This window comes from Galleria mellonella, unplaced genomic scaffold (genome assembly GCF_026898425.1).
Source record: "Galleria mellonella isolate WM207_F2 unplaced genomic scaffold, CSIRO_AGI_GalMel_v1 utg32, whole genome shotgun sequence".
Taxonomy (NCBI): domain Eukaryota; kingdom Metazoa; phylum Arthropoda; class Insecta; order Lepidoptera; family Pyralidae; genus Galleria; species Galleria mellonella.
In genome coordinates this window covers 4,604,354-4,631,788 of record NW_026442075.1, presented here as the reverse complement: position 1 = coordinate 4,631,788, position 27,435 = coordinate 4,604,354, and the positions used below count along the sequence as shown (strand labels likewise).

The following is a 27,435-nucleotide window of genomic DNA, read 5'->3' as shown; positions in this document are numbered from 1 at the left end:
AAATGCCTTAAAAGGATGCAATTGGTCAGTAACTTATTACAAAAATTTGTTGTTTATAACAATTGTTAATAATAAAAATAGATTGTTTACTCAAGTTTAGGTTTTACAGATGATGCATATTAGGTAATCACTCCTCCATACTTTACTACTAAACTTTAACTATTGGTAAAACCCCCCAATACGGAGAGACCGATTTTCAGCATCAGACAATGAATGACTGATATCATTACATCATTGTACTGTTAATATCTATAATCGACGGTTGTCTCCCTTTTTCATCAGATGGATGCCATATAAAATATTTAATCAAACTACATTTCGTTCTATATTTAAAATTATAACGTAATAAAAATATGATCATACGTGTTTATCATATATTTTATTAATAAATAAAATACATTTCTTATGATGTTACCATTTACCATTACTTTACATGTACACACAGGCAGTATTCAAGTTCATTTAGTATTCATTAATAATATTAGCATTTTAGTAAAACAGTTTTATGACTCACATCCTCCGTGAAAGTGTAGCATTAATTAACACTAGTTTACCAATTTTTAAATTTCGTTACATGCACGCTCCGCTTTAGAGATGGGCAATTTAAAATTTTTTACCGTTTATCATAGTTTTCCATCGTTTATCGTTTACCATCAGACAGGTGGTATGCTTGTTTGCCACCATAGTAGTATAAAACAAATTCATTTTAGTTATAATCTTACAGTTCGAATTGCTCGATTATAAAACTGCTGACAAAATTTTGGTATAATATTTTTTTTAAATAGACATAAAATGGATAATGATCATAGACTCTTTATTGTTTCCTCTAAGAGATTACAATAGTAAACTTATTATAGATACAAACAATTACAAGAAATAATCACAGTGAGAAAACAATGGGCGACCTTATCTCTAAAAGCGATCTCTTCCAAGCAACCTTTGGATGGAGAGGAGTAATTATAAATAGTTTCATTTATTTGATTATATTATTTGACGTCCGACTTTATATCAATTCGATTGCGTTAAAAGTCAACCTGCAAGTCTACTGTAATAGAGTAAATCTTAGAAAAAAGAATTGAATATTTTATCACGTGGGAAACTACAAACTTTTTCTTTGTATTGATAATAACTCATTAAGTTAGTGTAGTTGAGAATGCCTCGCATTTAAACAAATTACAGCCTGTACGGTGAATGTTTGTTAACCTATTAAACGAATTATTCGAATAATCCGATTGTATTATTTATAGAACAATCGTCCATTTCTAACTTCAAACACTTTCTAATACTTACAACACTAGAATATAAGATGTTCTGAACTTTGTTATACTAACCTAAAGAGTACTTCTGGTTTGTAAGCTATTAGCGGTGGACGGTTCATTGACTTTTTGTAACAGAGGTACACATCACTGCCCATTAAACCTGTAATTTAAAAAGAATTACATGTAATATTTAATGTGTGATACAATTAACATGTTACAATTAGTTGCATAGATAAAATATTTCGAGTTCCATTTCTAATCTACGCACTAACAAAAAGTGTGCCTTTTATCATCTATTATTTGTTTTTAAATGATTTTAGGAAGTATATACATACTATATTAGTCACCTAAAGGAAATCCTAGACAAAATAATATAATGCATGACGTAAAATTATAGATTTCAATAGAAATTTATTTTTTTACTTTCTACTTGAAAAAAAAAAACCTGAAACCTTGAACAGTTTTTCATCCAGCATAGCTAAGAAACATCTCTTCTAAATCGTGAGATGCATAGAAATCTCTTAGAGAGTTACGGTACCACATGCATACAGAGATGGTTTTAAACATCCGACTTTTTGTATTCAAAGTAAAAAAAATCTTTTTTTTTTATACCACTTAGAATGGCAAACAAGCTAACGGTCCTCCTGATGGAAAAAGATAACCGTCGCCTATAGATATGAGCAGCACCATGGATATAACAGAGTATACTGTTTCACCCATGATACCCCCCATGCGTTGCCATTCCTGAGGACTCAGATGTTATTCCTCTGTACTCAGTAAATTCACGCCATATCCCACCCTTCAAACCGAAACACAGCCATGCAAACACAGCTGCTTCACGGTTGAAACACGAATGGGACAGAGGTACCCAAGCAATCGACTTTTGTACAAAGTCTCCCTCTGGTGTTTTTGTGAAATTAAAAAATGAGTCTGAATTTAAGTGGACCCTTAAAACATGTACGATAATTATAGTAAAATTACTACTCCTACTAGTATCCCACTAGTGGGTAAAAGTATACAACATTAAAAACAAGTTTTCAGTTAAACCTGTCTACAAATGACACATGATCCGTTGCGGTGTTGAAACAAGACGACTTGTACGTGATTAAGATAGCTTGGCCTGACCAATGGGCAATATTCCTGTCAAGATAGATCAGCATATATGCCGTCGTTCGTAGACAGTTTAAAATTGTGGATTTTTAATATTAGCAACACGCCTTATCTTCGCATATTTTTTTTTAATACATCCATCATGTTCTTGAATGGCAAGCACCATACTTGCGGACTGGTTGATCAAAATATAAGAAATTTTTACTGTTAATTATTTCACTGAATATATATATATATAAGTTTACTTCAATAAAATTTATTTATATTCTAAGAGTTCTGTATGATTAAGAGCAAAGTTTATTCTTGGCCTAACCTATCATTCATAAAGAGTTAATCAGAAGAATCGCTTAGAGTTGTAATTATTAACATTGCATTAAGAAATAAATAATAACATTAATATAATTATATACATTTTCATTGAAAGACATCAATTATAATTCATCTACTATTAATAAACTATGACATCTTGTTGCGACATTAAAATGTAATAGATTAATCAATCTCTAAGAAACATAATTGTGTTAAAGAAACATCGTAATATTTAGAAAACTCACAATAAGTGTTACAATAGTTAAGCAAAATAGATAGGAATAGAATAGATAAACTAAACCAATAAAGATTTTGCCCATATATTTCTAATTCTTCTAGCATGACACACAAAGCTTGAAATTTAAGTATATTTTTCGTAAAAATATGAACTTTCTTGGATATCTATGTTTCGGTTACAAGTAAATATTGAAAATTGTAACTTTTGATAATAGCGTTACAAAGCATTCGTGTTTCTACCGTGAAGCAGTTGTGTTTGCATGGCTGAGTTTCGGTTTGAAGGGTGGAATATGGCGTGAATTTACAGGGTACAGAGAAACAACGCATGGGGGTATCATGGGCGAAACAGTACACTCTGTTATGTCCATGGTACTGCTCATGTCTATAGGCGACCGTTACCACTTTCCATTAGGTGGGCCGTCAGCTTGTTTGCCATTCTAAGTTGTATAAAAAAAAAAGCTCGGCAGTTCAAGAGTTTATGAATTCAGTGCTATGATGTCTTATGTGCTTCGAATGATTGATTGTATCTCTAACTAATATAATCAAATTATAACTGGACGATGTCTTTACATAGGAGTTATTTAAAAAAAATAATATGAGGGGTCTTAATAAAACCAATAGAAGTAAAAAAAAAAGTTTTTATAAATACTTTCTGTCTATCTGTACGTTTGTCTAGCATCAGGCAAAACTACTGCACAGTATTGGATACGGTTTTCACACTTGTATTTATGAAGATATAACTTAAAACTGGTATGTTTTATCTTAATACGTCATTTAAAAGTGAACTGCATAATTGATTTCTCTACTTTTGAAAGCCACATATACGGAGTAGCGGGCAATCAGTTAATAAAAAAATTGCAATGTACAATATTTACAAAAAGTTTATCGATGTGTCAGTCACAATAAAAGGATCCCTATTACTGAAACGATACATCTATTTGTATATCTCATACCTTTATTCAAATTCTTGGCGATCATACAGAAAGCGTGCGGTGGACACTCCCCTTTACTGGCCACTATAACACACACGTCGACGACTACGAGGGCGTTGCACGGAGCGGTGGGATGCGCTCGCCGGTACGTTATGTACGTCTTCGCTGACGAGTTGTTGACGTTGGCCAGTCGACCGCCGACAGACTTGAGGACCATCTCGGCATCGGCCATTAGACGTTCTTTGCCCTCGTACATGACACCTATCAAAAATATATTACCATAAATTAGCACGTCTTTTTTAATTTAATCAAGCATACAATCTGATGGTAAACGGTCACTGTAGCCTATAGACGCGTACAACACTAGCTGTGTCACGTACGCGTTACCGACCCTGAAGAAACCTCAATATACCTTTTTTGAAGAATCCCATACTGTAGTTTAAGACTACTTGAAGTATATGTAACATAATAAGCTAACATAATTAGCTGGAAGATATTAATAGTCTAGCTCTATTTCCCCTCTTGAAACCATCAAGCTGAATTCCAGGTGTATTTTTTTTATGGGTGAAAATGGTATGGTAACCCGCTGCGCTAACGGGATACGCTGGCGGAGCACAAGGGTGATAGATGAGAATGAAAACAGGCTAGTTAGCCCATCATGACGAATTCATTAAGAATTAACCATGATAATTTCCAGGAAGAACCGCGAGGAGGTCGACCTGATTGAGTATATTGCTAGCAATGGGATTTTTAGTCTCCATTACTGACAATCCCTTTCCCCCCTTCCAGGTGTATTCATCATGTTGAGCTAACTGACCTGCCTTTTCATTCTCACCTATCATCCCTCACTGGTTCTCCGCCAGCGTATACCGATAGCGCAGGCGGGGTTACCATTCCATTATAATCCATAAAAAAACAGCTCATTCTTGACTTGCCCACATTTCGGAAAACATTTGAATTTGCCATTTCTTACTGTCGTTTCTTAGATTAATTTGATTCATTAATTCATTAATAAATAATGTTTTGACCATTAGGATTTTATCCAAACTTAATGTAGCATGCTGTATAACTACTGTAAACTAACGTTTTCTTATACAAATATAGACAGATGTTATTATCACAAGTTTATCCTTTTCAGACCCTGATCTACTAAAATCATAAATCTCAATAAAACAATAATAAAAATCAATCAATCATAACAATTTATTCTCGAATGCCCTTCAGAGAATTTATAAGTAGGCACTTTAGAAATGTTTATAGAGCAGTGCACTATTTAGCCAAAATGTTCTGGGAATTAAACACATCTGTCAAACTCGTTTCAAGTTCGAAAATCATTCTCGATATCACCTGATAATTGGAATTTGGAATACCGTACGTAACACGCACTCTATAGTCAACTAAATTAATTAAATTGTGATCTTTCTTGCAAATTTAGACTTTATTCCGTTGCAATTAAGGATTGAAAATGCAAAATCCATTTTGTATCAATAAAAAGCCCTATTACTGACACAGTTGCCAAAAGCTATTGAAGTAAGCAAAACCCGTTCGTGCGTAAAATGTATCGTGATAAAAAAAAAAGATAACGAAACTGCATAGCCATAACTCCTTACTCCTTTGCTCTTATATTCAATAGCATAAAGTTCAAAATTTTATATATAGGTACTACGAAAATTTACAGATAATATTATCTGGAACTACTAGGTATTAGAATAAATATTTCATGTGGATTTATTAGATTAAATTATTGACCTACTACTCAAAGCAAAATAATTTTGAGTTGAATCAATACTGTAAACATAACACACCACAAAGTGATTGCGTATACGCACGAAATGTCTGCGAACGTAGTATTTATACATACAAAGGACGTAGCACTGGGCTTTCGTAGCTCAGTTGTGCTATAATTAAAATAATATTAGGAAATATTTTTTTTTTATTATTCGACGTCAAACTAACTTTTTCAACGTTGAACCTACGCTACGACTAATAAAATTACAAAAAGATAAATAACTAGCAAAGTGTACGTATTGTAAGCCAGATGATTTATATATATAAAGTAATTTATGTAAAAGCAACAATAGCTTAAATGTCATAGGCAAAGATAGAATATTTTAAATAGAACTGTTAATTTTTTGTGTAATAATAGACAATTTAGTTACTTAAAGTTCTGACCAAGTACGTTCATTTAAAAAACTTCAAAACCGTACTTTTTAAATTGAATTTTGTTGTTTGCGACATAATCTTTTATGAATATTCATATAGATTGTAGGAAAGAAATGACGGTATACAAAAAAAAAAATACATTTTATTGTTTGATGCTTTGTTTTCAAACGATTGCATATTTATTTTACTAGTGTATTGTATGTAGGAAATAATTACGTACACAGTGGATATGTTTTTACACCTACACTACAGATGCGATTCGAATGTAAATTGGTAGAATGGTAGCTTGAAATATGAGACTAATAAATTACACGCAGTAAAATAACATAGCTTTATTTCAAACACTGTAATTAGATATAGCAAAGAAATACAAAATCTATCGTGTACGTCATACGATCTATAATACTTTGAGATAAAATTGCCTAAAGTTTAAATTGTTATAATGGGTATATTAACATACCAATATCGACGAGTGGCGGTCGATCCCTCCCCCGTCGTATACAAAGAAAGCATTCCGGCGACCGCATAGATCCATGGTTCAAATCCGCCGGTAATCCAGAAGGTGTCAGCTCAAGTAATTCATAGCCATTGGGCACTGTCTCGCCGAGACCCGGAAACAACACACCTGCAACAATATAATAATATTTTATTTATTTATTAACCTTTAATACACTTAGATAATGTAATTGGCGGACTTAACACCATGTGATGTTACCTACCAGTCGACTGTAGAAAGGAATAACAGAAAAACTAATTGATGGTCTAACGAGATGTGCAAATAAATAAAAAATAAAAAATATTAATATATAAAAAACAAACATATAATACTTATATTATCTACACTATACATTTATATATATTGTATAATAATAAATAATATCATATTGAAAACCACTCAGATACAAGAGAAATAACAGCATTAGACAAAGCAAATCGTCTAAAACATAATACGATTCTAGGGAATTTAAATAAAAAGAACGTAATTTATGCTAGAATGCCAATTTGCTTGGGTCAGATCTAATGTCAAAGGGTATAGCATTTCAGTGCTTAAGTAAGTAATATGTATATTTAAAAATATTATACACATAGTATGCATTACTAAGAGGTATTAGTAAATAGAGGTATATTGTTATTATATAGGAGATTTAGCGTAGTTGATATATAAATGCTAAATCATCTTAAAACGTGTCAGTTGTAAAGACGCAAATGAAATAGAGAAACATATGTTTTTTTTAACCAACTTCAATAAGAAAGAGCTTCTCAATTCGGTTGTATTTTTTTATGTTTGTTACCTCATTACTCCGTCAATTATAAACCGATTTGAAAAATTGTTTTTATATATAGGATATACTTACAGATAAGTCCCATTGAAACTTTATTTAAGTAAATCGGTTCAATACTTTACTTTTTACATCTAAATAACCGGTTTTGTTGCAATTGACATCGGTTTTTCTTTGTGGGCACAATCTTTAATTATCATACTAAAATTAAAGTTACGTGTATATCCTTAGAGAATTTAACATTAAAGATTGATACAGGCCTTCCGTCTGACTAGGCAGACAGCATTAATTACAATTAACTGTATTATAGATTCGCATCCAACCTCTGCTATGACTAAATAAGGGAACCAGTACTTCAAGCCGCTGCAGACTTCATTAGCATCAGTTACATGCTTGTAATATAAGTATATACGTATATCCAACATCGACTACTTACATCATACTATAAACTCTCAATTATAAATTACAAACACAACTGCTAGCAGGTGTATCATTACGATCCTACTTATCCTGTACAAGTACTTGAGTCGTGTTTTTATACAAACTTGGAATCATCAAGTCTAGACTTTAATTCATATAATAATAGATGCTAAATTTTATTTATTTATTTTACATGCAACTAGTACTGTCTCGCAATTCAATTTGATCATTCTTTTATTTGTGATTTCAGACTTTATTATCCCTAAAACACGAGAACTATTAACATAAAGGATTTAATTTAAGGGATTCATCCACCGACATTAATTCATATGTTACTAGTGATCTGACTAGTGAAATAATTTTATTACATTAGTAATATCAGCACAATTAGTAACATAAGCAACCCCCGTATGGGGGGTTTGCCTGTACTTGCCACGCGTGGCAGGTTTGGCCTTATTAAGTATTTTTGTTTGTTAAGAGATATCTTAGGAATTATAAACCGATTTGGATGGATATTTGCTATCAAGTATTTATTTTCACATTGGCCTATTGACCTGTCTCATGGCCGTAGCTAGGGAGGGGACATTGAGAGGCAATGCCCTACCTTAAAAGGCTCCAAGAAAATTAGACAGATTCGCTTTTTCGAAGTCACTTAATTATGGCTTCTGCTCTAGCAAAGAGATATTTTGCCCTACCTTAATCTTGGGTCTAGCTACGGCCCTGTCCTATCTTGTTCAATCTGACAATTTCATTTAATAATTATATTATCACAGCTCGAGACTTAAAAAACACTTAGAATATTTAATGAATAATATTTACATTTCCTATCTTTACCAATTACTATTTATCACTACTAGTCGGTAGCCAATAGTTATACAGTTATACTTCTAATGCATAGTTATATCTATATAACTATGCATTAGAAGTAGACAAACTTTAGCCAGGAATACACGTACGTCAATTTTTATAGATAACACAGGTGTATTTTTGTAGAGATATCGATTTAAACTACTGGTTTATTCACCATGCGGGTATGTACTGAATTCTATATAGGTACGTACCCTTTAACACAACGATCTAAATTAATAAGCTTAACTATTACATCATAGGCAATCGACGAAAGAACGCATTCTTAACCTACTTACAACAATGGGGAGATGAATTTTTTTAGAGGGTGGAAATGGAATGATAACCCCGCCTGCGCTCTCAATAAAGCTGGCGGGGTATCAGTGAGAGATGGTATAGGTAAAGATGAAGTCAGGTCGGTTAGCCCATCGTGATAAACTCGCTGGGAATTAACCATAATGATCTTCAGAGGAAATCGTATGGAGGTCGATCTAACAGGGTATATTGCTAGCAATGGACGGTTAGTCTCCATTACTAATAATTCTTTTCCTGCGACCTATTAATTCTTCTACTTTTAGTACAAGTTCTCACTACTAACAATCTATCTTCTCAGATTATTGTCCTATTTCATTTTCACTCATTATAAAAATCCTATCAAGTCGACCTCCTCACGATTTTTCACTGGAAAACATCGTAGTTTATTTCAGAGAAATTGGTCACAATAGGCAGTCTGATCTCCATCTGAATCTATCATTTCTCTCTGAAGCTCTGCTAGTATAAATCGATAACAAAAATGGGGTTACCATTCCATATTCATCTATTAAAAAAAGAATCAACAATACCGAGTTTTATTGCTCTGAGAATTTCGAAATTGTTGAGTGGCTTATTCGTGGCTCGATACATCAGTGGTGCCTACCAATAAAATATAAATCAGCGGGGTCAATCAAGAGGCCGTTTGTGGAGTAATAACTCTTCTTAACGGCGTTTGTATCGATAATGCACAGCAATGGTCAATAACAAATAGATCTGATAATGTGTTAGTTGAAGCATATGGGCCCATTGTATTGTGTGTACTGATAAGTCATTGGTTGGGATCCGAGTTAGATTCTTATAGTCTGTGCGGTATTGTTATTGTGTGATATGGATGACAGATCATTAAAATCATAGTTTAACTTACGGATTTAATAAAACATTCAAGCGTGAAAAAGTTTCAATTATGATTCAACGATTTCGACTTTGAAAAGTTTACTTAACACAGTCATTTTACAGTAAATATAGTCTAACTTTCAGATAATACCTGCATCATGGCACAACGCACAGAATTTAATTAAAAACTAACTTAGATTACTAAATTTTGTAAGGAATCGCTTCTATACAACGTTTTCAACTAAATGTATGTTCCCCTTCGTCATTTAAAATAACAATACATTTTCAAATAACTACCATAATTAAGAAATTATGTAACTTATTTTAATTACACAATACCATAAAAAAGGATTTATGAAAATTCTTATGGGATTGGATGAGAACGCAGTATATGCGGGTGCAACCGCAGTGGTTTTGAAGCTATATTTCCCACAGGAACCAACTGGATGTGTAGATGAAGCCGCAGTTTCCTCAAGAATACGAATGCAACATTTTAACATGAAGCGTTGAAATCATGTAATTCTTATCTGCCAATAAAAACCCAAACTCACTTTCGCATAGCCTATGAAGTATAATATAATAACACTTATTATTTCAATTATGTAATTATATAAGAATCAAGGCCAACAAACTACTTCGCAATACAATAAGTAGTGCGAGAGAAAGATAGTTTTGAAAGAGTCTGTGTACAAACGAAGGGCATGCTACGGATGGAGATTCAGGTACGTTGAATGTTGTATAAATGGAACATAAAACAGATAAACATACCAAATTAGAGTAAAAGGATTACTGAGGGAAACCTAAGTTGAGTTATAATCCTATAATATAATAAATGTGAAAGTTTGTAACGATGGATAGATGGAAGGTTGTTTCTTTTTAACAACAACTACTGAATGGCTTTGAATGAAATTTGGTACATGGGTAGATTATTTTAACTCAATATTACTAATTATATCCTAATTTAGTACGTAAGATATTTTACATATTGAAGCTGTGGTTTACAACTGAAAATCAAATATACCCTGAGGTAGGTATATTTTTTAAGAGAGAAATGAAGACTGAAACCAGCATAGATATATACGCATGAGATAAATTATGAAATTAGTTGAAACAAAATTTATATTAAAGCGAAAGAGGCGAATGTCACTAAAGGTTTTTTGTTTTTATTTTTATAAACTTTATATTTCTAATTTTTCAAATTGATTCGAAATAACAAACAAAATACAATTGAATCGAGAACTTCCTAATTTTTTTTTAAGTCTGTTCCAAATTATTAATAAGGTTTCGTTATAAATTAAGTATTAGTAGTATTTAGTTAATAGGTAAATTAATATATAGCAAAAACAACCTTACATCTTTAGTTTAATAAAGAATATTTATATTATTTGAGATAGCCAGTTTCTTTTAGTTGTGACGCCCTAGTTCTGTCTGCGGTTTTATAAGTACTAAACCAGTTTTACTCTTAATCGACCAATAGCAACAAATAAGCACCCTACTTGAGAATTATCTTGCCTTTCACAAAAAAAAAAAAAAACATTCATATGTGTTTTGAATGTTTAATATGACTTTATATATTAACGCTATTTCAATAATCCGTCATTCGATATAGGTAGACGCCTCTATTGAAGATGATTGAAGAACGGTCGACAGATAAGCCAAAGGAAACTAGACGTAAAATCGTATATCACTTAATTTAAAAAATTATCGTAATGTATACCTACACACACACCCACACACATAAGATATCAGGTCAATTTTTTTTTTCAAAATTTAACTATCAAAATATAACAAAACTATCTAATATGCAAAGCGCTGTATACCTCCCGAAGAATTCTGGATAAAGTTGAAACAATTGTCAGAAATGATAAACACAAATAAGTTCATAAAATTTTCAGAACATAATTTTTAGAAATAATAATCTTAACATAATTAATTGAATTGCTGTGTGGTCTCAGCATAGAATAGGTCACCCCTTCTTTTCCTGTAGGTGTCGTAAGAATCGATTAAGGGAGGGTGAGGGATAGGCACTATCATCTCTATTAAAACATCTTCAAAGGCTAACTGCGGTTGCCAATTCGCCTACCAAATGTGACAACTATTGGACAGTTAAAAGCTGATATGATAATGATAATAAATTAATTGAAATATCATATTTTTATGGTCATTGTTAATTTAGTAGGTGGTTCATATGTTGTAAACATGTTGAAGAAAAATATCTGTTTACATAATGCAACAAGATGCCAAACCACAATCTATATCACTGTGTATAGTAACTGTACAACTAACGGTTATATCTATATAAATAAAACAAAGTCCAGTTAATTACACTATTTATAACTCCAGAATGGCTGGACACATTTTGATAATCTATGATTTGTTGGATTTTATATATAAAATATCAGAAAAATTCATGTAAAAAATACAGAAAAAAATATTTCAGACTTTTAGGTGATAGGAAGTTTGCCTGGGTCAGCTAGTTACTAATAAATGTAATGTATTACAAAGTAGTAGGTACTTAAAATGAAGAAAGGTGAGAAGTATGAGAAAGATATTAAAAAGAGAATGAAAGTTTATTACAGTACTTTCACAAAATTGTCTACTTAATTTAAGAGAGAAGTTTAGTAGATTTTTTTTTATACCACTGAGGTAGCAAACAAGCATACAGCCCACCTGATGATAAGTGGTCACCATAGCCTATGAACGCTAGCAATACCAGGGGTATTACACATGTGTTGCCGACCCTTAAGAAACCTCTTTACCCCCCTTTTGAAGAACCCATGAATCAATGAAATGAATGTACATAAATATTAAAATGTCTTATCAATGGTTTTTTTCAAAAAGGGTATATTAAGATTTCTTCAGGGTCGGCGATGCGCACGTGACACCCCTAGTGTGGCAGGAGTCTATAGGTTACAGTGATCATTTACCATCAGACAGGCTTGTCTACCACCTTTATGATATATATATAAAAACATTCAAAGCACAGAAAACTGAAATACTAAAATATAAAATGAAATACTAAACACAAAATCAATGAAATTTTACTGTAATCACAATAAAAACAATATGATTAAAAAAAATGTATTATAAAATTGATAAAGCATAGGTTTATTATTAATATATAGGAAAATATTGCTACAATTGTAGACAATGGACATCATGACCAGCTTTGCAAAATAAAAAATGTTTTTTTGTAAGCATTGCAATAAAAAACATAATGCTTAGATTTAATTTGGCAATGAACATCAACAATCACTGCATTGAATGCAACTTCGTTATTATCATATCCTACAATTTCAATCATTGGGAAATTTGTGGCTTGGAAAACGCGCATTACATAGAACACAAAAAAAGGAAGGAAAGAGCTAACTTAAAATCAAATGAACCTAAGAATAATTCTCGCTAATACTGGAAGTACTATAAAAGATTTAGAAAATAATAAAGAATAAAATAATTCAGACAAATAAAAAAAAATTAGACTTAAAGTAAACAGTGAGATATCAAAAAATAATGACAACCAGATTTATTAGAAGTAATCGTAGAATCACAAAATTAATAAAATGTATATGTTTAATTTAAAATATCACATTTAATGTCCCACTGCTTTTTCGGACTGGACAACACCTGCTGGGAGTGTTAGTATTAATAATTTTTATATATATTGACTCAAAAATTATTAATTTTTGAGTGAGTATAGATACACCTATAACTATTTACCCATAACAGTTTTCAACATTTTTCATCACGTAATTACATTTCTGTTTTTCCAAAGGTTAACTAGAATGGAAGGACATCCAGCATTAAATCTACGTTTTGTAGTATTTTTTTTGTATTGTGGTTAATAATGAATAAATAAATAAATGAATACTAGGGACAAGTAGACTATGTACATATGATAAAAATAATCAGTTATTCATTTACAGCCTCAATTATACACTTTCCTTATAATATACATCCCTTCTACTCTACATATATGCATTTCAAAAATATATATACATACATATAATATATTATATAATATATATTTTAGAAATAACAGTAAATACTACCCACAATAAGTAAAAATAACTTACCAATGTCAGTAATGGGTGCTTTAGTATTGTACCCTTTGAGATGTCCAGAATCAGAATCTTCCAGCAATTCTGGGTTGTCTGGTAATCCAGCAACCACAAAATAATCCGCGACCCTCTTTTCGTCCATTATGGTTCTTACTTTAGGTTCGAGTATCTGCATAGCAAAATAAACAGAACACAAATTCATTCACGGTCAATAACACTAAAAAATATAACCTGATTCTATTCGATTACAACTATAAAATCGACAAGCTGACGTACACATTACATTTTCAAATTTGAGAATATAATTATATTTTTAGAAAATTTATTTAATATAATTACACAAATAAATTAAAAACTATGATGAAATTACTGTTGGGAACTTACAAGTTATTGCTACGGTTAAGGAAAGGAACGTGTTGTTATTATACATTGTATAAGTTCATCACTGTAACAAATTTATTGCGTTTATTAAATTAACACTTTTTATTTTTATGTAACTAAACAACAAATCACATCACAGTCGTTTGATTTACAATTTCTATTCTACAAAATGTCATTTCACAGTCGTCCAGAGAATCAACGACAACAAACGAATCACAGATTAGAGAAACGAATGAAAGGAATAGAAACATTTTTTTTTAAATAGATTTTACGGCCATGGATACTCACCATGTAGTAAATTGCCAGGAACCAGTTTCTTTCACATCATATAGTATAATATTTTTTTAATAGTACCAGTTTAAAAAAAATAATTAAAAAAAGATCTTTGCGACTGTACTGTACAATTTCATTCACTTTTACACAATAACAAAACAATTCTTTTTTTCACAATCATCTAATCATTGTGATCAATGTAAAGCATTGTTCTCTACGCTGACCTTTTAATTCCTTAAAGAACGCGTATAAGTATTCTTAGACATGTCTTTGCTGAGAACTCAGTTTCTCTTGGAGCAAATCAATTTCTGACCTGCAAATTATTATGTTTGCTTGACTAATTAATTAAAATATTTTAGTAAAATTTGTTTAATAATATTGTAATATACTTATAGTGTTATAGTCGGGTTAGAACATGATGCAGATAATAAGTCATTAAATAAAAGAAAAAAAATTAAATTAATTTACACATTTATTTGATTGGGAAAAATTATTAGACTTTGATTCGAAAATATCACTCAAGTTATTTTTTTAGGCAAATCTACTATAATGGCAACAGCACCATACAATACGCAGATAATAAGCACAAGAATAAAAAAGTATTCTGGTATTGCCTATATGTAACACTTATTAAACATTGCAGATATTTTGTATATATGGGACTATAACTCTTAGAAGATTACTGTAATGAGAAGTAAGTTCAGCAGTACACAAGGTAAACTACCTAGATACCAGGTTGAACCCTTCCACTCAGTGCAATGAGGAGCTGAGTATTTTCAATGATTCCAGGATTACAAGCAGTATCAAACCTTCAGGTCTTAAGAGATTTTGCCTAATTCTGTATATTCTACCACTAGTGCAACGGATTGTGATTAAAGGAATTGTTCTATATCAAAGGTTACGGTAACCGCTTACCTTCAGGTGGGCTGAATGCCTGTTTGCTACCTCAGTGGTATAAAAAAAAAAAAAAAACAAAATATTTTGTTTTATATTTTTATTTCAGACATCTATAACAATATCTTTCAGTGCATTAGATGAAGGTGCAAGTGTATTGGGTATATCCAATGTATCCCTATTATCACTAAATTGACCAGCAGCTAAAAGCATACAGATAGCACCTTCTAATTCACTGACTTTTTTACTAACATCTATCTCAGTTTCTATGCCCTGCTGTAGTCCTTTATATAGCAGTAAGTTAATCTCAGATAATAAATTCATCTGGTTCTCATATACATCAATAAACACATTGGCTGTATCAATTATAGTTCTAGTAAATCTTGTTTCTCCTAAATTTCTCCTCAAGAACTTAAGAAGAAAACTTATGTGTTTATTATTTAGTCCACTTATGGCAATATTAAGAACTTTCCATCTAAGCAACTGCTGTAGTCCAGCAGCCGTTTTCTCTGGAAATTTTGTAATAACAGTGGGATTGAGAAGAGAACCTAGAGCTTTAGCATACTCCATTTTTCTTAGATACTTGTCAAAATCATTTTCATGTTTTGTTTTCTTTTCTACTGAATTATCAGTATTATTATGTGAATGTGAATTATGTGATTCTATATAATCAGGAGCAAATTTATATAATCCTTCTTTTGCTCCTTTTGATTTAGTGGGCCGTTCTCTCCTTTTAATTGATATTACACCATCAATCATACCAACAGCTAATGTGTCATCTTTCTCTGATATAGCCATACTGAGAATTGCATTTGGGTAGTTAATATTATGAACCACTTTGAATGTGGAAATATCATAGATTTTTACATGTCTATCCAACGATGCTGACATCAATCTGCTGTTATTGCTAGCGAGTCTAAGTGTTGTTACAGTTTTATGGTGTTGAGAAATACATGCTAATAATTTACCACCATTAAATATATCCCAGACTTTAATTTCTGTACCACCTGCACTTATAAATATGCCACCAGATGGTAAAAATAGTGTTGATTCCACAGGGCTGCCATGATTCACAGTGAGGGCTGTTTCATGACTGTACATCACAATATCAGGTGGTGATATAGGACTTACAGCACCAGCTCTGATATAATCTGTATGTTCAGAAAAGCTTGTTAGCTTTTCCTCTGTAGCTATATCCCATAAACATACTGTTTTATCATCAGAGAAGCTCACAACTTTTATGGTCCTTGAAAAATACATGCATAATAATTTACCACCAAAAGAATATATATTTATATATCCCAGACTTTAAACAGGAGTTTCTGTACCACCTGCACTTATAAATATGCCACCAGATGGTAAAAATAGTGTTGATTCCACAGGGCTGCCATGATTCACAGTGAGGGCTGTTTCATTACATCTACAATCATATAACTTGACTGTATTGTCATAACTTCCTGACAATATCAGGTCAGGTGATATAGGACTTACAGCACCAGCTCTGATATAATCTGTATGTTCAGAAAAGCTTGTTAGCTTTTCCTCTGTAGCTATATCCCATAAACATACTGTTTTATCATCAGAGAAGCTCACAACTTTCACTTGGTCCTTGGTAAAGAATGTTCTGTGAACCTGTAACATAAAAACAATATAGTATTATCCAACAAATTTATGATTTAAAAAATTAAATGTAATATTATTTTAAATCGAAACTAATATATCCAATTTAACCCCAAAAAGACACAAGTCTACGTTACAGCAAAAAAGACGCCGTATGTTACTTTCACAGTACTTATAAAAAGTCAGGTCCTTGATATATCTTGCGACGTCCACATCTGAAGAACATTCTTGGAATGAACATCAAATAATTTAACAGCAGACTCTTCACTGCCTGCTACTAGTAGACGACCATCATTTTTGAAACATCCACCATAGGCTGCTTGTACAAATTTTGATATATTTTTTGCAACCACTTTTGTTATTGGGTCATATATCTGAAAAAGTGAATAATATAATATTATAATATTTATATCTAGCCCAAAGAGAAAAGGGAGTACTTAGTAACATGCAGAAATATTGTTGCAATAAAATGCAGAATATATATATATATATATGTTCATTCTATATTATATGTAGAACATTTTTATAAATAATTAATATGAATTAAATTATACAAAAGATAATACAGATAGTCAACAAATTTTAAGAACTTTAAGATTTAATAATTTTTATCTGTTGCCTTGCAACTTGTTCTGATACATTTAACCTGCATTGATACTGTCAAATACAAGAAAACATTTTTGTTGTAGTCTTGTGATTCTAATAAAATAATAATAGGGATAAATAAGTCATTATATACCTGTACTCGAACGGAACATGTTGCTGCAAAATAATGTGGTTCTACAGGGCTGAAGTCCAAATAATCAATTGCACCAAATTCTTTGACTAAAACAGGTTGCTGAAAAAATATTATCAATAATCAATATTACATTAAAAATGTAGCTGCAAGGAATGTCTCGTAATATATACAAATACCTGTACTTAATGATGATTAAACTTCAAGTTTTTTAATGTATATAGGTACACTAGGTGTACTTATATGTTTATATGATGATTTAGTCATGGTTTGACATATCTCTATACCAAATTCAAATTAAGTTTAAACATGACTGTATAAAACATCTAAAGACAGGAAACTTTACAAGTAGTACTAAGAAATATAGGTTATTATGTAGTACTTACTCCTAATTTCTTCCAATAAATCGAATCTTGAGAAAGTACAGAAGTCGGTTTTTGAAATACAGCTTTGTTTGTTTTCTTGAAAGGATATGATACATGAGCCATTTTATTTCTATTTTATAATTTCATTGCCAATTAAATCATTAGTTAGGTACTTAAGTACTTTCGTCTTTTATGATACATCAACACAGTAATAATTTAATTAAATAAATTTAAGTCTACATCAATTTAAAAACACGTGTATATAAAACGAAACAAAAATGACATTAATGACTGACTGATTGATCTGATACGAAATGGAAGTGACTGATAGAATGATATTGGGCTATAAAATAAAGATTAAGATCAAGGAATTACACAAATCTTTGATTTAACCTTAATAATTTTATTTTAAGTAATTCAGTCACAATTCACGAATTTAGATAAAAATAATATATTAATAATCGCATTGTTAATTCAGTGAGTAGAGTCAATTTTGAGGAGCCATTTCTCTTAACCTATATCTAAAAATTTTAATTTGATAGCACTACTAAATTTTCACTGTAACAACCAATATGGTCTAATTTTCTAATAGATGATATATAAAGTAGTAATATCGCAGAATTATCAAATGAAAATGTTAGATTAAGACATAATTTTAGAGAAATGGCATCTTAGAATATAGTCTCCCTAATCTGTGCTCAGAACCGGCTCAGCCTTAACCTGAAAAGAGTCCTTTTTAAAGCCGCCACACCTGCAATGCCGCTGGTGTTGTGGGTGATCAAGTGAGCCGAGTTTGCCCCCTGTGTTGTAGTCAAGTCATTCAACTAGTTACATTAATATCTATACTTGTAGTATTATAATTGTCAGAAATGCGTCAAAGTTATTACGAAATATTTGTTTAAAGAGATTTTTTTTTTAATAACATAATTCGACAAAGCAATCTATAAATTTAGAAAAATGTTTAAACTACTCAGTCGCCATGGACGTCGCAGTGCCCTCGTTAATTTGTTCGGTGAAAAAGTTGAGGTTAGGCCGGTAAAGGTTTATTACGTTTATTCCTCAGCTGGTTCTTATAGATTCGCTTCTACTAACAATGTAGATCCAAAAAAAGTAACTACTTTATCGGAGAATATACCAGAACCGCCTCCAGTGCCTGATATACCGACTGCTGGCGAGATTACGGAGGCGGTGCAATCTTTAAGCGCTAATGGTGAGCCAACTTTTGCTAGTTTGGGTCTTGGAGGATGGAGTCCCGTTGGATTAGTACAAAATGCGTTAGAATATCTCCACGTATCCTTGGATATACCTTGGTGGGGAGCTATTCTAATTGGTACAATAGTTGTAAGAGTGGCCATGTTTCCACTTGTCATTTTATCACAAAGAAACACAGCAGCTATGAATAATAATTTGCCTGAAATACAATTATTACAACTTAAGATGACACAGGCACGGCAATCTGGAAATCAGTTGGAGACTGCACGTTATGCTCAAGAGATGATGATGTTTATGAAAGAAAAAGGTTTGAACCCTTTGAAAAATATGATTGTACCATTAGCCCAAGCGCCATTGTTTATTTCCTTCTTTATGGGTCTAAGAGGAATGGCGAATTGCCCAGTTGACAGCATGTCACATGGAGGTTTGTGGTGGTTTACAGATTTAACAGTTCCTGATCAGTTCTTTTTACTACCTATTATAACAAGTGCCACATTGTATGCCACAATTGAACTTGGAGTGGATGGTGGTAAACTCAATGCTTCAAATATGCATTTAATGAGATATTTCCTTCGTGCAGTCCCAATTGTGATGATACCCTTTACTGTAAACTTTCCTGGTGCTATTTTGGTATATTGGTGTTCAAGTAATTTCATTTCTCTATTACAAGTGGGTCTGCTCAAAGTGCCAAAAGTCAGAGATTATTTTAAAATACCAAAGTTAATACACCACTCAGCAGATAATCTTCCTATTAAAAAGAAGGGTTTTGTTGAAGGAGCAAAAGAATCTTGGACAAATATAAAGATTTCACGAGATTTAGCTGACCGACAAAGAGTAGACGAGTTAATTTTTACAAAAGCAGGTAAAGGACCACTGCAGAAAACATATAAATATGATCCTACTAAGTTATCAAATGTTCAAGCAAAAAATAAGTAGCATTTTAATTTAATTAATTATGTAGATTTATAAATAATAAAATTATGTTTCCAAAGCTTTACATTGTTTGATTTCCTTTAGTCATAGTTAATATTTATTATTATTATTTCTTAAATACTTTAATCCTATTAATTGTGAATTTTCTATAGAGGTAAACAAAAAATAATAATTCTGCAGGATTTCATGAACTAGATTTATGATAGAACTAAAGTACTTTGAATTATTCAATGCTTCTCACTAATGTTTTTCTATATAATCAGCTAAAATCCAGCAATAACAATTGTGAAACTGAACTATTTTTTATCAATAAATAAATACAAAGACAGTCATATATATAGTCCAAGTCAATGAAAAACCAACAATTTGTCACTGTATGATTGTTGTTTTGTGTGATATATCCGGGAAGACAATACAGAATAGAAAAAAAAAATCTACCAGTGAAGACAAGAATAAATTGTAATAATTCAAAGAATAGATGGAATAAGAGATTCAGTTCAGATGCAATTGTGAAAATTTAATTATTGTTTGGAATACATATTACTGTAAAATTATGATGAGATTAGGTGGACTAAATTGTTGATTTCATATATTTACTTGTCTTTATATTATATTAGGATAGGTAAATATTTATCTACCTATTTGTATAATATTATTCATAATAAGCAGCTATTTATGTTATTTCGTAATTTATTGTTTCTATTCACATATTTCTGAGATGTAGACATATGTTTCATTCAAATCATGTATTATATTAGATGTTATTAATATACTATATAAATATGTAGATAAATTCTTAGTAAGTACTTATTGTCGGAAACGACAAACAGTAACTTCATAAAATTCCCGTTATACATATAAACAAGTATTTAGCTGTTTAGGTATATCATAATATATAAAAATATTGTGTCACGATGTTCGTTCAGCTTGATTTCCAATATCACTACCGATTTAATGAAATTTTGTAAATGTGTGTAGAGGTATTGTTAGTTGAGAGATACGACAATTTTAGGTCAACTAACATACAGTAAAATTTTAATTTGACTATTTACATAGGAGATAACTAGAAAAAAAATATATGAAGACTCTTAATAGCAAATCTAGATCCGCCATCTAGAATTAATCTATAATATTTAATTGGTTTAACTACTTTCAAAATCCACGTGTACGGAGTCGCTGGTAAAAGCAAGTCTATAATAAACAAAGAATTACAAAACAATATCCGGCGAATATTGAAATATAAATGGGTGGACTCCGAAAATGTGTATCTATTGTGTTGCTAAGAGCGTAGAGATCGAGGCTGATGTTGGAATGTTTTCGACGGAAATAATAATAAAGAGGGCCGCCATTGCTAGTGAACAATGCAAAGAGCTCAGTGGCTACGACGCAATTACAGATGTCGACGGTCCTGTAGATGGCACTACCTCATTAACCAGCTATTGGATTGCGATTCAACGAGAACTATTTGTATCGGCCGCATTCGGTTCAATATGGTATTGTTTTGTACTAGTCTACGACTTTGTAGTCGCAAGCAAGCAAAGAAAGAATCTACATGTACAAATATTTAGAAGCAGAGTTTAGATATTTTTAGATATTCTATAAAGATAAAACGTACACCAGATTTTAAGTTACATTAGAGACATAGAAAAAAATAATGAAATTTTATGCAGTACTTATTGCGTAATGCCGCAACAACTATACGGATGGACAACGAAAGATTTAAAAAAGTATATTAAATATTATTTAGGCTTTTATTGATCTTATTAAGTTTTCTTATATCAATTTCTCTGAAACAATTTCTGTGTACAGACATCGTTTTGTCATAGAAAGACAAGTATAATCTTTATTATATATAACTAGGCGAGACATAGGTTGATCTATTAAAGTTTATTTTCATTGCCTATTATTTAAACTCCATCACTACGAAGAGGAATTGTTGTACAATATAAAAGTGGATAAAACGAGAAATGTATAGGTATTCAAGTGATAGATGTGAAATATAGAAGTTGTTAACACTGAATTATCTTTGTTTACCTCATAAGGAACGTGGTCTGATGACACTGCTGGTTGGATGAATAATATCTATCATAATTTATAAGAAGTATTAGATGCGTTCTTATAAAAGTAATACAATAGGTCCCGGTCCCTTTTCCTCCCATTTTTGTCCCCACGATGTTATAGGTAGCGACTAATGCAACAGTATAAATACCTATCAGTCTAAGACGAAAATTCGAATAAAATTTCTGTTCAAAGGCCAGCGTGATAGAATTATGCCCAGTAGTGGGAAGTTAAAGAAGAGGTTGTTATTACGATTAATTATTTACAGTGGTCACGCAGAGTTACAGTGAAACACACAGTAGGTACCTTAAACCAATATACCTTTTCTAGGTGACTGCAGATACCTACTTAATCCGGAAAATCGGTGGTCCGGTAATTTATAAACGGATTACACGATAATCCACGTTGACTATGGCTATGCCTTGTCTTTGAAAATAATTGCTTTAAAGGAGTAAATTTAGGTGTAAAGGTTAATATTTAAAGTTCTGTAATTTATCTTTTTAGGCATTTTCCGACTTTAATCGAAGGAATATTTCCAACTGGAGTATTTTTTATGCAAAATTCACGCATTAATATCATATTTTGTAACGTGATACTATTTTTATTCAACTTAAAACTGGCAAACAAGCTGACGGCCCACTTGATGGTAAGTGGAAATCGTCGCCCATAGACAGTATCACGGACATAACAGAGTATACTGTTTCGGCCATGATACCTTGCCATTCCTAAGAACGACGAACTAATAATGTTATGAGATATTTTCGCCAAATTTGCATTAATATTGATGACTTTGTTTGCAATCGATTGGGTTTACTCCCGTGTTAATATTATACTTATTTTAGTATTCTAATTAATACACAGGATATGTTGTGACTATCAGAGTCTTTATTAAATACACCCCAAACTGGATTAATTAAAGAGTTCGTCTGATTTATTGAAATACTATTAATATTTCAACATTATCTGTCTTTTATCATTTAATTGACATTTTTTTAAAATCTTTGCAGCAAATTATTTAGGTTTTTCTATTTTTTAATTAACTCAATTATATACTTTTCTGAATTGTAATTTTTTTATGAATTTCAAAATAAAAATTATAATCATAAATCATAATACAGTTGAATAGAGAACGTCTGCTTTGAAGTTGGTTAATAAGAAGGGTGTGCTGCCGGCCTTTTAAAAAGGAATATATTCTTTTCTTGAAGGTGTAACTTTACTCACATATCAAAATTGTCAATTACTAATCCTGCAAGCTGCTGTGGAATTCGATAGGATTCGTAGGTAGATAGTATGTTTAAATAGTAATGGAGAGCTCCTTTGAAGTAGAAACTTCCGAATTTCAAAGTGGACTCACTCGGAAACTTCGTCTCAATTCGTTGTCCGTTGCAGTTACTTGTTTAAAGATGAATGGAATAGAGCTGACGTTTTACTGAAACTTGAATGTGGAAACAACCGTGGCAGAATTCGGAATGACAAAAGGGTGGCTGCAGGGATTGGAAGTTTGTCAGCCGACGGGTATAACAACCCGTTTATTTCACTGAGAAACTCAATAAAGTAGCAAATATCAGCAGTTAACACTGCATGATATTTGGAACTTTCTTGAGTTTCTCGAAAGAATTCCAAATATGGACTAGTGATACGCCCTAGCTTCACACGGGTAGGTAAGTAGAAGATTTTTATTTTTTTTTTAAATAAAAAAATATACGACCATTTTTAATGTAGACTAACTATAAGGTAGACCAACAGTTTGTTTGTCATTGCAAATTGAATAAATAAAAATTTATTTTTAGATATTTTTGAATAAAGTTTATAATTATATTGCAAAAATATGAAATTTCTGCTAATTTCAAAATAATAGGATCAAATGGTCCTATTATTTTTTTAACTTCTCCTATTGAGAATCGAGCTTGTGACCTTATTATATCTATAGTTCACTGCAGATGCTTTACTTGACAGTGTCGTGGAGTTTTGATTTTTATTGTAGATATTTATTACAAGCAAGTAACATGGGCTAAATCTTTTATTTAAAAATAGAAACGAGCGTGTCTGTGGCAGGCCCCTGGTCTTTAAGATTATTATAAAAATATGATATTACATATTCAGATTTCACTAAATAGATAAAAAAATATATTAGTCAATTATGTATTTATATATTTGAGTTTTGCCCTGTGCTCCCGTTATAGAATAGGTCACCCCTTTCTTTCCCGTGGGTGTAGTGAGTGCCGGCTAAGGGTGGGCGAGGAATGGGCAGCAATCCCTCTTAAAACATCTCCGAAGTATAACTGCGGTTGCCAATGCGTCTGCTAAGTGTAGCAACTACTGGCAAAACCCCTTTAAGGGGGTGGCTTATGTTCAGCAGTTAGACGTTGATATAATTTTGACATCTAAGTTGGTACTTACTATAACAAATACATCATACACATATAATATATTGATTTGTTAATAATCCAAAATTAGCTAAGATATTTTTATATCATATTAAAGTGAACAATGAAAAGGTATTTTATAAAGAATAAATTAAAATTTAAAAGTAATACTCTCGCGTCTGATGCCTTCGTATTGGGAAATAAACACTGTTTCTCAGTTACGAAGAATTAATTAAAATTTCCTTAAGAGAAATTACAAGAATACAATGAGCACTTCTTAGGTAGTAAGTAATAAGTAGATAACAAGTACAAACAAATATAATGGAACGAAACTGTCCCAAAGTGATGCGACACGATTAAATTTTGTTAGTTTCAGTCGATTAGATGATTTATCAATTTGTTAGAATTCGACTAGAGTTGCCAACTAAGTCGAATTAAATTTTCGAGCTCAAATAACTATTCGGTGCAATTTCACTAAACTACTTAGAAATACCATTTATAGCTATAAATTAGTGTATTCAAACTTGACTCTCTAACTTACATTTATAGGGAGGGGGATTTGTTTATAACAGGGATTCATGGCCCTATTGCCAGCAATATATTCTATAAGGTCGACCTCCACACGGGCCCCTTGGAAACCATCGAGGTTAATTCTTGGTGAAATTATTATCCATCATAATGACTTGCCATCTGATTGACCTGCCTTTACGAAACAACCTATAGATAACGCAGGCGGAATTATCATTCCATTTTCAAAAACTGACATTTATAAATTAGTTGTAGAGGTTTTTTTTATTATTTTACCATGGAGTACGTATAGTACCTGTGGTCTTAATACCTTACTTATCTCATTATGTTATACAGATAAATAATTTAAATTTTGATTTCATTTTATTTAATTAAGAATTAGTTTTCTGTGACACTTATAAAATTTTGTTCATGTTAGTTTGGAGATAATTGCGGATGATCATTTAAATGTTTTTTTTTGTTATTGGTAAAATAATATAGTCTAGAATTAGGTAGGTATTACATAAAGGACGCTTTGGTATTTTACCGTAGCATACTATGGAGTCGTATGTTTTTTATCGTCACGATATTATGAAGGAGTAAAAGGCTTTTAATTTTTCGAGATTATATCGTGGATGGCATGGTGATAAGCATGGAAATTTAAAAACGTCTCCATTACTCTCCATATGGGTGTATACATTTTGCTCTACTGTTATACCGTGAAGGTAACATCGTAAAATATCGTACCATGTTATGGGAAGTTATAAAAGCATATAATGTTGATACACAATGCCTACACAGTATACATGCTTCTATTGTATATATGTATAGTAGGGTAGTAAAAATAGGTACATTTATTAATATTTACGTCGCAACTAATGTAATGTAAATGTAATTAGTTCTTTTTTTATAATATTGGGCGAAACGAGCATACGGCTCACCTGATGGTAAGTGACTACCGCCGCCCATGATCAATCGCAACACCAGAAAAGGTTCTTTTCTTGAAGGTTATGATGTTGTGTCGAATATCGGAAATATTATTAAATACTGAATGTCTATTTATTTATTTATTTATATTTATGTCGATTTATTTATATTTATATATTTATGTCGATTCCAAAGAGTGGTTGTGCGTGAAAGAAAGTGTCTTGAAAAACGCACGGTGGAGGATCAGCACTCATTCAGACGGTTTGGATAAAACTTTAGTTTGTGTGGTTGCCAATATAGCTTTTTCTTTTTAATTCTTTTTTTTTTATTAGATGCTTGTACAATTCATAAATGACTAGGTAAAATTTTAGAAGTTAAAACAGTTACATAGATTTCTTTAGTAAATAGATACTTAATAAAACTATTTATTCTGTATAGAAAATACGTGAATAGAAATGAACGATAGATAAGAACGTACATTACAAAAGGCAGATCAAGGCAATCTTTTCTAAACAACTCTACATAGAATATACCTAGCAACTTATATCTTTGTTCAAATCAATTGAACTGGCTTGGCTATTCAAAAAGTAATCTGGTAGATAAATAACTAGTTAAATTTCTCTCAAGTCTATTTTGTCGAGTCGTAGCAGAAAACCGAGTAATCTAATACCCATTAACAACTCAACCGATTCTGAGTTTTTGCAAAATTATTTGAATGCGAATAGAGGCGTCTGGAATTTGTTACATCACTAGAATGCGAGATGACTACGCCTCGTCCCAAGGAGCGAAGATTTATTCAGCGAAATCTGAGAACAAAAGAATATTAGAGACCTTCTGTGATATATGGTTCACCTGGTGAGTGACGCGTCTGGTTCTGACTTATGACGAAATATTGGCGTTGCATTCTTTGTACTTAATAGGTAGAAGGTATAGATAGTTATTACCTGTTATTAATTATGCACATATTTTTTTTTACTTATGGTTTATTTAGAAAAAAGTTTTTTAATATAAATATTTAATTTTTTTGGATTCCAACTACGTACTGGCATGCTATGTGAAATATTCGAATTCTTAATCGATTTTGATAATTTTTTTAGCTATCTACACATTACTCTCGTGTTGGTTGTATATTAAAATATTGCTTTAGACTTAAAGTATCCTAATTATGATTAATGAATTATTTCTAATAAAATAATTAATCTAAATTATAAAAAAGTAATGGCAAGTTTCAATTGCTTTTAATCTAGGTCTTTATATGGACAATATCGTTAGCGTACTTCTCCGAAACAAACAGGTATTACTTTATTTTGCCCATATTTATTCATACTCGTACTAACTACTTAGTTGTGTAAATATTTGTATCTTAAATATATTACCGTAAGGTCCCGATATAGAATAGGCTA

General features: G+C 31.4%; 3 protein-coding genes across 6 annotated transcripts in view; 1 reads left to right on the top strand and 2 right to left on the bottom strand.

Moving 5' to 3' along the window:
* The window catches only part of LOC113510882 (DENN domain-containing protein Crag), a 42,275-nt gene extending 27,916 nt beyond the window's left edge, over positions 1-14,359 (bottom strand). For all 4 annotated transcript variants that reach the window (XM_026894433.3, XM_026894435.3, XM_026894434.3 and 1 more), the window contains exons 1-5: positions 14,145-14,359; positions 13,776-13,929; positions 6,471-6,635; positions 3,869-4,108; positions 1,332-1,419 (exon numbers count right to left, since the gene is read on the bottom strand). In XM_026894433.3, coding sequence (XP_026750234.2) covers positions 1,332-1,419; positions 3,869-4,108; positions 6,471-6,635; positions 13,776-13,902 — 620 coding nt within the window. In that variant the 5' untranslated portion in view covers positions 13,903-13,929; positions 14,145-14,359. The remainder of the gene's footprint in view (positions 1-1,331; positions 1,420-3,868; positions 4,109-6,470; positions 6,636-13,775; positions 13,930-14,144) is intronic.
* A 1,034-nt stretch (positions 14,360-15,393) lies between these two features.
* On the bottom strand, positions 15,394-18,325 carry LOC113510617 (U3 small nucleolar RNA-associated protein 15 homolog). Its single transcript, XM_052896345.1, has 5 exons — positions 18,051-18,325; positions 17,668-17,766; positions 17,130-17,302; positions 16,640-16,950; positions 15,394-16,315 (listed from the first exon to the last, which is right to left on the bottom strand). Exons 1-5 carry the CDS (start codon positions 18,150-18,152, stop codon positions 15,414-15,416), a joined length of 1,587 nt encoding a protein of 528 aa, XP_052752305.1. The 5' UTR covers positions 18,153-18,325; the 3' UTR covers positions 15,394-15,413.
* A 533-nt stretch (positions 18,326-18,858) lies between these two features.
* LOC113510712 (mitochondrial inner membrane protein OXA1L) lies at positions 18,859-20,234 on the top strand. The gene has a single exon (XM_026894219.3). The coding sequence runs from the start codon at positions 18,987-18,989 to the stop codon at positions 20,175-20,177; it is 1,191 nt and encodes a 396-aa protein (XP_026750020.1). The 5' UTR covers positions 18,859-18,986; the 3' UTR covers positions 20,178-20,234.
* The last annotated feature ends 7,201 nt before the right edge of the window (positions 20,235-27,435 follow it).

Bases quoted from the DNA above. Each gene is read 5' to 3' on its own strand.
- LOC113510712 (XM_026894219.3), top strand. From the start codon at position 18,987: ATGTTTAAACTACTCAGTCGCCATGGACGTCGCAGTGCCCTCGTTAAT.
- LOC113510617 (XM_052896345.1), bottom strand. From the start codon at position 18,152: ATGGCTCATGTATCATATCCTTTCAAGAAAACAAACAAAGCTGTATTT. The intron at 16,951-17,129 runs AGATATATCAAG...CTATATTGTTTT, and splicing joins CTTCAGATGTGGACGTCGCA to TATGTTACAGGTTCACAGAA. The intron at 16,316-16,639 runs GTGGTACAGAAA...TTATAAGTGCAG, and splicing joins TGGCATATTTATAAGTGCAG to GTGGTACAGAAATTAAAGTC.